The sequence below is a fragment of the Peromyscus eremicus genome, chromosome 19, assembly GCF_949786415.1.
Source record: "Peromyscus eremicus chromosome 19, PerEre_H2_v1, whole genome shotgun sequence".
In the NCBI taxonomy this organism is placed as follows: Eukaryota; Metazoa; Chordata; class Mammalia; order Rodentia; family Cricetidae; genus Peromyscus; species Peromyscus eremicus.
Window position 1 is genome coordinate 28,449,737 of NC_081435.1, and position 14,316 is coordinate 28,464,052.

Genomic DNA, 14,316 nt, shown 5'->3' on the forward strand with positions numbered 1-14,316 from the left:
ATGTTTTAAAGACTGACTTCAGGGTGAGTTGAGTAGACATGGAGCTGGCTGTATACTTGGGTCTCAGAACACCTCTGCTTCAGCTGCAACCTGTATACACAGAGGCTTTTGTATCTGTTTCCTCCACAGTGCTCCTTCATTTCTCTAAAGAATGTTTAGGACTGAGTGTGTCTCTGTAAGTGGTCCAAAGTTGACATAAGTCATCCTGGCCAATATAGACATCTCAGCAGTCATCTGTGCCCATGTGAAACATGGTCATTCATGCCAGGAGAAGCAGGGACAAGTTGCCCATTACTCATAGAACCTTGAAACATCTTGGAGGAAAACAGCATAGCTTGTGTTATCATTTTAACTTTCAGGGGCTGTAGAAACCATTTTGTCAGCCCCCTTCCTTCTTTTAATTTATCCATTTGACGGCTTCATTCTTGCACCATTAGAAAGCAACTCTGGGGCTGTGCCACCCAGCTAAAATACTGTTCTGTCATATCCAAGGGTCAGTTCATCATTTTGCCAAGCAGACAGCCATATTTCATGGCAGGAAGCAGTTTAATCCAGTACTGCTTTCAGACTTTCATAAGTAGTCACAAATTCATTTCCTCTCATTCTATATCAGCTCATCAGTCTATGTCAAGGATGAAGGACCAAGCTCTCTCCTTTCAGCCTTCATTATATCTGGTGCTTCTCCCTGGGTGGCTCGGTGACTCCTCTGTGCATTCATTTTTATGGGATATCTGAGTGAGAAGACTGCCCCTTGTCACTGGTTGTGCGGGGACAGCTGAGAGTCATGGCTAAGAGGACAGGCTCTAGTGACTTATTCCATCCTGGCTGTAGGGGCACAGGTGGGCTGCTTCACTTTGCAGTGCCCCAGTTTCCTCAACTGTATAACAGTGGCAAATAGAGTGCCTGCCTCAAAGTGAGACTATAAAAAGTACCCTTCAGAAATAACACTCCATTAATTATTCAAAGCTGGAAGTCTGGCCATTCACTAGATAACCATTCCCGAGAATGGATGTGACCACGGGGACCATGCAGAGATGATTATGTTACTCTTTCTTTTGGGGACAGCACAGAAAAGCTATATTTATGACTCTGGTGGGCTTTCTTAGCAGAGTCCCCCAGCACCCTCCATACTAGTCCCACCTCAGAAAGTCCAAGTGGTATCCAGGCAACCACACACTTAGGGATTGGTGAAAGCAACCAAATTAACAGCCCTGGAAACTTAACGCTTAGCTGGTTAACCACAAAATAACAGCTTCATTTCTAGTGAATCCTCAGCCTAGCCTGGGGCTTCCCCAGGAAGGTGTTAGTGACTAAGGTGATGTTTACTGTTGCTGGATCTCCCACCCACTCTCTCACTTTCAGGAGTGTTAGCCTTAGGCCCGCCTGGTACCTGTCTGCATCCCCTACAAGAGGCACTTCAAGGTCATCATCCAGCTTTTAGTCTTGTAACACTTGTGAAAAGGAAACAGTTAGTGTAGAAATGCCCCAAGGGATGGGTCAGGACATGTGGTTTAAAGGAGCAGGCTTGCTGTGGCTGTAGTGGACATGTGCAATTCACAATTGGCTTTCAAGGGTGATGAGCTTGGGCTGCTTAGGGGAGAACTTGCTCAGTAGATTGGGGCATGAAGCTGTTGGTGTCATGAAGCAAAGGGAGCTTCCTGGGTTTGCATTGGCTGAGTCTCCCCCTGTGGTGCCTGAGATGCTGATGAAAAAGAAGTGTGTAGCTCACACTTGTTACAGTTGTTTGTTTGTAACACGGTTAGTAGTTCTCTTTGACCCAGACCAAAGCAGCTACTAAACATTACTGTAGTATGGCTTTAACTGGTACCTGCTGTGACCCACTCCTGTGCCCTAGCACCGTGACAGTAGCAACTGTCATCGATTAGACTGGTATACTGTGCCAGAAGATTGACTAGTTAGCCATGCTTTATTAGCCTCCCAGTGTTATAAGGTATCTTTCCTCCTGTTTCCTATATGAGGAGGCCACATGACTTGCCTTTCATCCAGCTGGCTCTTTCTCTGACTCCAACCACTGGGTGACTGTCTCCCTTAGCCTTATTTCCTGTTTGTAGAAATTGGGTCATATTTGCACACAATGTTCTATGGTGATGTTTTTCAAGTTGTAATTCTTGGTGCAAAAGTGAGTTGCAAAATCAATTTAGTAGATTTAAAAAAAAAGAACAGAAAATATCAGATACATCCCATTTACTATTCTAAAATGTCTGCTTCTGATGTGTGTGTGTGTGTGTGTGTGTGTGTGTGTGTGTGTGTGTGTACTGTGCATATATGCATATTTCCTATGTATACATGTACCAGTAAAATATTGCATAGGAAAATAGATTTCGTATTTTATTTTCAGAAAGCTTTGAATTACTGTTCTAGAGTTATTATAAAAGCCAAATGTACATAAAAGTTTCTAGGACTTCTTGTAAAGGCTCCATCACGCTGGAGGTCTGAGGTATCATATTAGTTGACACTGGAGACTGGAATGGAGAAGGCAGAACACTGGTTGTATGGTGTTACTACAGCCTTACTACAGCCATGGGATCAGTGCTGACCCCACTCACCTGACACCACAGTGTGTCCAGTAGAACTGGGCTTGGCTTTGACTTTCTTTCCTCGATATAGCACTCCAGCCCTCAAAGATAACCAGGTTGCAAACCCTGCTGTAGGCTTACAGGTACTTGGAGGCCCTCGTGGAAGTCTGTGGTTAGAAAGAACTCAGCACTTACAGAGCCCTGATTCTCATTTCAACTCAAAGAAAACAGATGTGATCCCTATGCAGTATGAGGCCCTTTCTTAATGGGCCCTAAAGGGCCTGGCTACTGTTTAGCCCCTTGTGATGCTCTCCCTATTATAACCACAGCTTCGTCTGGAAATGATTTCCCCCTTCTCTCTTTCCCAAAGGGTATCAGATCCAGACTGGCTAGCTACTTTCCCTTGAAATAAAGATGACAAGAGCCCCCCCCCCCATGCCCATTTTTCACTGAAATATGTTCTTCACTTGCTAATTATAATCCAGTTGCATGGAACAGAGGTCTAGATTCCCCTGGAACTTCTCTGTGGCACATGCCTTAGGAGGTGCACTGACTCTCAGTGTTTGTGCCCAAATGCAAAGTCCCAGAACGAACAAGGGCTTCCCTCCCTCTCAACACAGGTGGATCTCTTCCTCTGCACTTTCTGAGGCAAGCTTGCAGAAAGGCAGTTCTACTTGAATATTTGTGGAAGGCACCTCAGCAAAGTAGCCCATATGAATACAGGGGTCTGAAAGGAATGTGTCAATGTAGAGTTCAACACACAAGAAGCGTGTGTGTGGATTTTAAGACAAGACTCAACATGACATTCTGAACTGTTTGAGGAAGAGCCCAGGCAGTACAATTAACAGAACAGAAGGCAGGCTCAGTGTTTTATGGATCTCGCTAATGAATGAGTCCCGTGGCTTCTGCTGGACCGGCTTCCCAGCACCCTGCCAGCCTGCTTCCCACACATCTGTAAATCCGTCAAACTATAATTCATGGCTGGTGCCAGTAGAGACTTAGGTCTAGGCCTTCCTCCCTGGAATACAGAGATCTCAAGTCATTAATAATTCACTCTGGAGTAATGAACAAAGTTGTAACAAGTTGTGAGCCTAAATAATCAAGTGACAGATCAATTTATTTCTGCAGTGCCCAGATATAATGGTAGCAATGAGAAGGTACAAGCTTGTCACTGAAAAGTTTCACAAGACTTAGATCAATGTGTTTTAAGTTTCAGAACAAAATGGATCATTAAACAGGAAATGAATTTGTTGGGTAGCCTCAAGCCTATTTATATTCGGAGTTGCCAACCCAAAATTACTGTACTGCTTTTTCCAAATGCCTTTGGGCCTCAGGGCCTGCAAATCAGAGTAATTATTACTCATTAATTAAATCTAAGAAGTGGAACACAGCTTGAGACTTTGAAAAGGGAAGTTGGGGTAGTTCAGGTATAATTATCACCATATTGTTGATAATAGTTCTAAAATTTTCACGTGGGCTGAAAATACGAGTTTCACATCTACCAAGAAGTTCCCATCATGCTTTAAATTTCATCCTGCTTGTCACTGGCTTTGTCAAATTCAATACCTCAACCTCTGTGTTCATTATAGTGGTGGAAACACCAACCCTGAGTGAGAACCTCGGAGGCAGGCCAACTTGTCTGTTTGAGTCTGGGATGGAGGGCGAGGAAGAGACCAAGGACAGTGCAGAAAGCAAGGGTACTGTGTGAGGGAGCCTGGCAGAGAAAGTTTGTCAAGCACAGAAATAATAGGAATATTCTATGCCAACAAATGACATGAACGAGAAGTATGGGAGCCGAAGAGGAGAATGGGGAGTAGGGAGTAAATCATTCCCACCACTACACTTCCTGTGCATGATCACCGTCAACCCACACCACATGCCATGAAGTGGGTATGCTCCCCACCCTTATTACTCCTTTTCAAAAAGAAGAGGGACCCAAAGCCTTTATGTTTGATGAAGTAAGTTGCTTGTCAAGTGGCCCACAGCTGGGAAGTAACAGAAACTTAGAGATGAGTTGAGGGGAAGGTGTGCTTCTTTTGTGAGTATCTAACTTCAGGTATTGCCCAAAAGAGCACTTGCCTAGTGTATCCAAGGCCTTGTACTGTATTCTCAGCTCCAGAAAGCTAAGCAAAATGAAAGGGACCAACCATTGACTTTCATTGTCAGAACAATTAAACATGAGAAGAATTGCTAAACACTTCAGAGCTGTGATTTTGTGCTTTCTCCAGGACCAGCAGAGATAAGAGAATGTCCTCGTCAGCAGAGGAGAGGCGTCAGAGTAGGTTTCCACACCACAGCTGATGGTAGTAATCTGGGAAAGCTGGAAACAGGTGGTGGGGCCTGACTGGCGAGGAGACTTTTTCTATAGTCAGGGAGAGAGCAGGAAGGCCTGATGGTAGCAAAAGATCACGATCCCAACTGATGTTTTTATATTGACTTGCAATTTGAAAGTGTTTGCAGGCATAAATAGCTTGTTGATTTCATTTTCCCAAGGGACTTTTGTATAAGCAGGAATAAATCTAGTAACTTAACTCATTTGGGAGAAGTGTCAGCCCTGAATTCCTTCCTCACTCATGACCTGATGGGGAAAGTGATGATAGAGAAGCAGTCTTAGTGTGGGAGCTTAGCTGATGGGCCCAGGCCCTGGCCAAAGGCTTTCTTCTTTGCCTTGTTCCCATTTACCATCCTCATTAACTCTTTCACATGGACAGTGCGATGTAGTTCTGGGCAGAATCAAAAAGATGTAAGTAAGCCCAGGGGACTAAGGGAGAGCTAACAAAGTGCTTATAAAATGTCCTTGTATGGGCCTGAAACAGAGCAGGCTTCTGTGGCAATGCTCTCTGCTGTGAGTGTTGCCTGCAGTCAAGAAGCAAATCCTCTTGCTTATTGCACTTAGCCACAGTTAAAGTCCCATAGCCCTAAACACACCTGGTCCCTTTCAGAGAAGGAAGTTCACTTGATGTCTCAGACTTACAAACTTCAAGAAAAGCACATATCAGATGATAAAATTTGTTGAAGTAGGATTTCAGTACTTAGTTTAAAAACAGACATTTAAGGTAGGTGAATTTCTTCTCCTCCTACATAATAGAAGTCTACAAGAGAAACAGAGTGGGCATTGATGGGATTGTATGAAAGATACTAAATGTAAATAACACTAACCGATGGGGAGGCCAGTCTATGGAGACTGTCTCTACCCAGATTTCTCTCTAGGTTCGAGTTAGTAATGAATAGCTTCCTTCTTTCAGCAGGTGGGTGACTAAAGGATTCTGGTATTTTGTAACAGTGCTGAATGGCATGAACTTGTTTATTGCCAGTAGGTCATTCCTAAGTTTTTATTTAAGGGACTGCCTATGAACCATTGAGTTTTATAGCTTGGGCATGGTGTTTAGATATACATATTTTAAATAGTTGTTTAACCTAAAAATATGCATGTGTATGTAGCAGATTATTCTGACCTAGCCACTGCTTACCTCATGTGCTCTTTTAAAATTTGAGTGTTAGTGCAGTATAAACACATGGATATATAGTAGTGCATTTTTTGTTTCTGTTGATGCCACATGTTTCACTTAATGTGAGCCACATATTTAATCAAATGGTTTTTAATACTTGGTATTTAGAGTACTGAATTTCCTGACATGATTTAAACACCAGGTCTTTTCCTTTTAAAAAACAATGTCTATTTTGTGCTTTTGTTTGCAAATGTATTAAAACTAGAAGTGTCTTGATCTGCATTGGATGCAGACGGGGAAACCCTCCAGGTTTCAGCAGCAGACAGGTGCAGAAGCTGTAACCAAAGGGTGGGCAGTTACCTGGGCTTAGAGAGTAGTGACTCAGGTGAGCAAAAGCTCATCATCTGGCTGATGGCGTTGACTAGTTGGTTAGCTGGCTGGTTGTTTTAGGCAAAATGGAAATCATGTTCTGAAGTGAATACCAAATGCAGATCTGTGAACACTGTAGTTGAAGATACAAGAAAAATGTTACTCTTTGACTCTTGACATCCAAGGATGTTCCGGGTCCTGCTTACTGTAGATGCAGGTAGGAGGGCCGGAAGCACCCACAGGGGTCAGCCATCTCTGTGTGCATGGCTTCTCTCACTTACTCTTTTCCCCCTTTCCAGTGTTGCCAACAACCACAAGCAGAACTTGATGACTGTGGCAAACCTTGGCGTGGTGTTTGGACCCACCTTGCTGCGGCCTCAGGAAGAAACAGTGGCAGCCATCATGGACATCAAGTTTCAGAACATTGTCATTGAGATCTTAATAGAGAACCATGAAAAGGTAACACCTGCCTGGGCCCTTGCAGCCAAGGGTTGAGTTGTTTAGCTGTGTAGTTTGGGGTCTGCATTGGCACTGACCTTGAGAGCTGATTAGGTTTGCATTGCTAATGGTTCTTGATGCACGATGCTGGTGAGGCTGCTGACTGTCGTGGTGATGGTGGTGATACATGTGAAAGTACTGGTAGAGGTGACGGCAGTGGCTGTCGTGGGGGCTCTCGAGGTGTGGGGATGGGCAGAAGCACATTGAGCTCTTCTTCTGTGCTAGGAACTGTGCTGAGCACTCTTTGTTGCTCTTTTCTCCTTGACTGTCCAGAGAAGAGGTACTGTTATGAGCTACATTTTAGGAAAACCCTTTTCCTTTTTACTTGATATCTTAGAAACTTATGGGTTTGTTGTTCTTAGGTATGCTGAACTTTTTCCAATGGTGTTGCAAGTGTTTTTCCTGCAGTCTGAATTTTGATTATGTAGATAGTACATGTTTTCATCCATATCTGCATCCATGTGTTCATGCACATGCATTTGTATGTGCTTTTATGCATGTAGCCTTTGCTTTGAAGGCACTGGAGTATCTGGTCCATCTTTTTTTCAAAAATATGTTTTTTTCCTTAAAGAATTTTATACAGGTATGCAATGCTTTTCCTCTCCAACTCTCATTGGATTTCTCATGTATATCCTTCTAATACTTTTATGCCTGCCCACCCACCCCCCTTTAAAGTCTCCTGGAGTTTAGTCAGTCATTGCCTATATTCACATGGGTATGGCATCATCCACTAGAACATGGGAAGCCTCCAGTGGCCACAGCACTAAAGGAAAGTACCTAATACTTTTCTGACCTCTTTGATGTTGGCATTCAGATTGGGCCCCATGGTTAAATATTGATGGCTTTGTAAAAGAGAGATCAAAAGACAGGAAGGTGGACAGACAGTCTCAGTCTCTCTCTCTCTCTCTCTCTCTCTCTCTCTCTCTCTCTCTCTCTCTCTCTCTCTCATCTTACAATGCTCACATCTCAACTTGAAGGCTGAGATCAGATGTGGTTCCTTAGCCCTAGACCTCCAGAACTATGATGAAGTTTCTTTTCTTCAAAAGTTACCCAGCCTTAGATATTTCATTCTAGTAATATAAAATGTGCTAATACAGTCTATACACATTCCAGACATTTTTAATAAACATAGTTCAGAAATACAATTTTGATGAAAATAGCTCACTTTTACCTCACTTTTAATTACAACTTATTCACGAGATACTGTACTGAAGAGCTTGATAGCTACCATCTCACTTAATTTCCCTAGCAAACCTATATGGTCAATAAATATTCAAAAGAAAATTCGACATCCTTATCCATCAGGAGAATGCAAATTAAGATAGATTTGAGAGTGTATGTCTCCAAGCCAGAATGGCTGTCATCAAGAACACATAACAAGAAACGCTGGCAAGGATGTGGGGGGAAAGACACTCTCATACACAGCTGGTAGACATGTACACTGGCACAGCCAGTGTGGAAATCAGTAGATGGTTTCCTCAAGCACCTAAAAGTATGTCCTTTTCCACCAAGGACTGTATACCTGGAACTCCACCTCTACTACGTGGCCACTAGAGAAGAGCAGAATTGAAAGTGTAAGTTGAAAGAGCAGAGTAAAGATTTTGGCTCTCCACCATGCTTACTTTAAAGTAATGGTTATTTCTTTAAATTTTCCAGTTCTGTATGAGTAGAATTCTACCCCTCAACCCACAGGTTAATCACCTTAAGGCTTAGACTACCAAGTAGACAAATACTTAGGATTATAGTGGAAATAATACTCATGTTTCTATTTAGAAATAAAAATACAAAATATTATTGCTATAGTCTAAAATACCCAAGTTCCCAAAATTTTACAGCTTCTTGTAAAGTTTTTCTCCTAATTAGTTTGTAAAGGTTAACTTGTCAGGTTTTAGATGTCAAGGATGAATGGCCTTGTCAAGAAAACCCAGTGTCTTCTTATGCCTTTGCTTATGCCTAAAGCTTCAGGCTGCTTGTGTTTGTTACACTGTACTGTTAAGTTCCAACACATAATAGTAGGGTCGATGCCTTAGACTCTGTGACAGTTTATGGCATTTCTTTGGGCTGTGGCTCTGGAGAAGGTTTCTGGAGAAAAAGGAGACCGTCTCTGTACTCATGCCTGTGAGTGGTGTGCTGTGTCATTTTCAACAAGACCTATTAGTATCTGTAAACTGTGAGAGTTACTTTGCAATCTATCAGTGGGCTTTGGGGGAGAAAAGAGAGTAGATCTTTAAACAATTAACTCTCAGAAATGTATCCTTTTTAACATATGTTAACTCTTAATCTCATGTGCCAAAGAGATAAGCTAGCAACCATAGGTGATCTTACTGAATCCCTAGGGTAAGTACCCTAGCTCTGTGCAGCCTTGCATCCCCAATGAAATAAGTCCTCCTCCATGCAGTTAGTGTGATTCGAGTCCATTTGGGCCCACTAGATGGTTTTCATTTGCCTTTGCAAAAAACGTTGAAGGCACCCAATTTATTGCACTACTGTTTGACTTCTCACACAAACTTTATATTAATTAATATGCAGTTGATTAATCTGCAGCTGGCAGGTGTTTGGCATTTGCTTTTCATTTTCTCAGTATTTCACATTTGTTGATATGCAGAATTGACACTAATAATGATAATGTGTGCCTGGATTCACTGAAACCGTCCTGCTGTTCTTTTTGGTCCTGTCTTTGTAAACCTGAGGAAACAAGGCAGATGGACTTGTACATTGGAATACAGTGCTTCTGTTCTCTCTTAGAACATTTCCCTTCTTATCTCAAGTGCCGTGCAGGATATTCTTTGTTAATGGAATAAGTTTGTCAACCTGAGTACATAATTACCCCTATTTTACTCCAGATAAGCTAGTAATCTTTTGTATTGGGAAGCTCCTTTAATACCCCTCAAATGGGACTAGAGTTTGATGTTGCATTTTATATAATTCCTCTCTATCAGCAGAGGCAGCAGGAAATAGGCTCCTTCTGGAGATAGGGAAAATCACAGCCCCCCCTTCTACACCCCCATATTGTGTGTGTCATTAGTTCCTAAAAATAATTGGTTCCTTTTGAGAGATTTTAAATAAAATCCCCCAAACTACAGTCCAAATTGTTGATCTCTGCCAAAACTCTGATAGCAACAGAGTTTAGAATTTCCAGCTGTCCTTTAAAAAAAAACCCTCTCTGTGGCTCCAGCCTCTGGATTTGGCTTCTCCACAGTTCACGACAAATAAACCCTGCAGTGGCTGGCCTGACTCACAAGCTTGAAGTCGCCCTGCTTCAGGCTCCGCTTGCCTTGTGCAGGGGGCCTCAGCAGATCCAGTGAGCAGAGTAGCTGCGGCCTTCCCTTCCTCAGGCTAGTATTCCTCGCTAAGACCCTGCTGAATCTGCGTCTCAAGCACAGTTCCCAGTCCCAGTTGTTAACTAAACTGCTGCTTTACATGGGGTGTGATTTATTGTCTTCCCAGCTACTTCCCAGCTGTAGACTCAGAAGCTCCTCATCATGACCTCATTTTCCCCCTATAAACATCACGGCACATAGTAAAGAGTACAGGGCACACTTTATAGAGAGACTCCTAATCCTTTCAAATTGCCAGGCCATGTGAGAGCTGGGATTAGAAAAGGTGTCAAAATGTATGTACAACTCAGGTAAGAACAAATTCCGCAACAAACGTCAGGGCTCCACAACGTCAGGATGGGCCAGCAAGGAGCCAAACCCACTAAGCTCTGTAGGTAGCACTTGGAAGAAAAGAACATCAGATGCTAACATTGCTGCGGGTAGCTGAGGCTGATATTTTGCAAAGAATGTAATTAAATTTACACTTACAGATTGAATTCTTGTGTCTTGACTGCAAATAATTCCTTTTCAATATCCACTTATTTCCTTCTTGTACTGTGTCTCCTTTCTCTACTGAATACAGCAATATCTTTTGCATAGCAAAGGCCAAACTACTAGGCTTCCTAGCCCTCAGCATGGTCGTGGGCCTTGTTGTGGATGGGATGTTTGGAGATGGGAAGCTTTCCTAATTTGCTCAGGGTCACAGACCGAACAATAGCCTGAAATCTGATCTGTCGGTCCACAAAACTTGGGATCTTTATGTTTTGACATTTGTTTCTCAGTAACACACAAACAGTTAGCGAAGCCTCCTCTGTCAGGCAGACTGTCTAGATCCTTGTCTCCCTAGCTGTGTGACCTTGAACGAATCAGTTCATTTTAGTGATTCTCAATTTCCTCATCTACAAGATGGCAATAACTGCATTTGCCTCGTAGAGTTATTGTGAAAGAAGTAATCCATGTCGTTAATTCATGTACCTATAACTGCATGATAAATACTCAATGAATTTTAGTTATTTTATTGTCATTTATACTACCACACTTCCCGCCTGTGCTTTACCAGTGTAATGTTACACATTTTATCTTAGGTGGTATGTGATCATCTTCATAAGTGAAACAGGCTCAGAGGAGTTAAAGACCCTGACGGAGGTAATATAGCTAACAGGTAGCAAAGCCAGGATTTGACCTCAGGTCTGTCTAGCTTCAAAGCTGGCTTGCTTTTTACCCACCTAGTGCTTTAAACTCACCTTCTTGTATCCGATGTGATGATACGGCAGTAAGGTAGCTAGCGTCTGCTGTTGGTATATGAGTGCACGTTCAGACCTAGTGCTTGCCCAAGACTAGCTAACTACAGAGGCCAATGCTGATACTTTCCTTCCTGGCTTGAGGAGGAAGAGCAGCCTGGTGTTTATGGGTGTGTTAATTCCACTCACAGGGAACTTGAAATCGGGGATACTTGGAAAGGCTCCTCACAGTTGTATTTTTATTTAATAATTTTATTCTCCAGTGACTTCCAGCAGGGTCACAGTCTTCCTAGCTTTTATGTGTAAGGTATTCCTGATTAAGTTGGAATTAGTTTATCAGTCAGACAGTGTGATGAACAGGACACTTGGGGCACAGAATAAAGTTTGCCTCTTTGTGTTAATTCGGAAAGTCTCTGTGAAATGAGTACATCATTCCCACCACATGGTAGAGCTTGTAGATGAGATGAGTTAACACTTGTAGATTACAGGCTCCTTGTGCAGCAGTCTTTTTCACAGCCCACAGCAAACTTCGTTTATGCAGTAGAACTGGAGTGACCAACAGAGCTGTATAACTCAGACTCATCAGAATTCCAACTTAAACTTTTAGCACAGACAAAGCTTGGCACGATCAGAAGGTAGCTGGAAAATCAGCTTGCGTGTGTGGAAATTTCTGAGTTAAATGAGCAACAGCCATGTGGATGATAATTCCCACATTCTTGGTATGTATCCTAGGCCTTGAACTCACTATGTAGCCCAGCCTTGACTTCAACTTATAGCAATCCTCCTACCTTAACCTCCTGAGTGTTCATATTAGTCCTATACCACCATGCCAGCCCCAACTTCTTATTAAATGTTTGTGTCAAGGTAGTTTCACTTACAAAAATGCCCTCACATTTAGGAAAACGCTTGTAACCATAACGGGTTTGTCCTGTGCCTGGCACTTTTACAATGTGCTCTTGTGTACATTATATTGCATTTGATCACAAGAACAGCCTCACAGAGTTCTTCAGAAGCCTGTGGCTGGCTCATAATCAGGTCCAGAGAACTGGCCTTTGGGGCTGCCATGCCTACCCATGGTGAAAATTCCCTTATAGCATTGATCCCAGTCTGTTTACTTAACTTTTAGAGAAAATAATGAATGGAGAGAGAGAGAGAGAGAGAGAGAGAGAGAGAGAGAGAGAGAGAGAGAGAGAGAGAGATTGATTGAGATTCTCCTTCACGTGCTCCCACGTCACTTCCTACTGTGTTTACAGGGCAGTTTTTCATACATCTGTCTGTGTCTAAATTGATATCTGCTCCCGTTCTTAGAAAGAATAAATGTTCTCAGTGCTGTTGACAACCAAAGGTAAAATGACATCTGCACTGTAGTGGGTAGAGGATGTCTCATTCTTCATTAGGAAGAAAGATAATATCTGGAGGCCAGAGGCAAAGAATCACGGGAAGGTACTAGGACCTGGCCTATCCTTAACTCTGGATTCATTTCTAGATGCTCCCATCAAGGGATTGATGAAGGTACTGCATTCTTGGGCTAGAGACAGAAGAATGCTAAGAGGCACCATTACTTGTTAAAAGTCCGTTCTCATGGGACTGTGCTTTCTATAAGAAGTTTGGCTGGAGAGGATGAGCTGATTGAATGGCTGGTGCAACCCCAGGGCTTCACTTCTGGTCCCTGTGGCATCACGAGGGTGGGGGACAGGATAGGTGCTCTTGTGAAATGGTGATGATATGATGAGTTAACCTGCAGTGTAGGGAGCAGTCATGTTAGATGCCCAGCTCAGTGCTCAGCGGGTATAAGCACACGTATCCAGGAGCCATTTTAAAATGTCAGTGATGGTGGTCATTGAGATGTCACCTCAGAGTGGCCAGGGCTTGGCATGGTTAGGGGAATAAAGCCAAGGGAAAGAAAGCTTCTCAGAGGTTGCAGCCCTTGGGCCTGCAACTATAAAGAAAGCCCTTGGGCTTTCTTCCACTATAGAGGCTCTAAGAGACTGCAGAAGTGAATAGCATCAGTCAGCTTATTATTAGGGCGTCTGGCTGCTCTGGAGATGAAGATTTCTTTTCCTCTTGCTTTAAGTCTCCATTTCTCACTCTTTGCCCCCCATTGATCTCAACTCTTACAGCCACTCAGTTTATCTTGTTTCAAGTTTGAGTCTACTAGGGAAAACATAACGATGCTACCTTCCTTCTGACAGCTGTGTTTGGGAGTGAGACTGACTCAACCGGCTGGCCGGCATCTTCAGGGCCAAGGACCTGCCAAGCCGGGGAGAGCAGCTGTTTCAGCTGAAACTCTCATAATTCTTGTGACTTAGCTTTCTGCACAGCAGCTTTTGGGTATAGTGTTAAAATACACACACAAAGAAGAGGGCCATAAGAAGAGCAATTATGGGATACCCTGAGCCATAAGTAAAGGGATGGAGGTGGCTACTGCTGTCCTCCTGTGACTTGTGACTGTTGGAAAGAGGATATCCAGAAGGCTAATGTAGGGAGTGTAACAAAAGGGAGTGTGTAAGGGAGTGTAACAAAAGAGTCTGTCAATTTTAGTCTGTCAGTAAAGTTGAGGAGGTTATGAAACCTTCATGAATCATCTTTGAAGATTTTTTTTATTGAAAGGAGAATGCTGCTATATAATGTCATATGAGATAAGTAGGATGTAAAACTATGTGAAGAATATAATCTCAGCTGTGGAAAAGTGTGTTTAGCATTAAATGAGAATTATACAAAGCACTCCGCTCCATGCCTGGTGTGGCAAATACTTAGTAAATCACAGCTACTGGAATGTAAATCCTCTAACCATAGGGAACGCAATTGTTTCATTCACTGTTACACTTAGGGTGCCTCTGTAAAGTTGATGTTCAAAAAAAATTGATTGTTTGAATGGGTGTTATTATCATATGCATTTACAAAG

General features: G+C 42.8%; 1 protein-coding gene across 2 annotated transcripts in view; it reads left to right on the forward strand.

The window, feature by feature from the left end:
- Positions 1–14,316, forward strand: part of Arhgap26 (Rho GTPase activating protein 26) — a 386,442-nt gene that overhangs the window by 284,907 nt on the left and 87,219 nt on the right. For both annotated transcript variants that reach the window (XM_059245982.1, XM_059245984.1), the window contains exon 18: positions 6,655–6,814. In XM_059245982.1, coding sequence (XP_059101965.1) covers positions 6,655–6,814 — 160 coding nt within the window. The remainder of the gene's footprint in view (positions 1–6,654; positions 6,815–14,316) is intronic.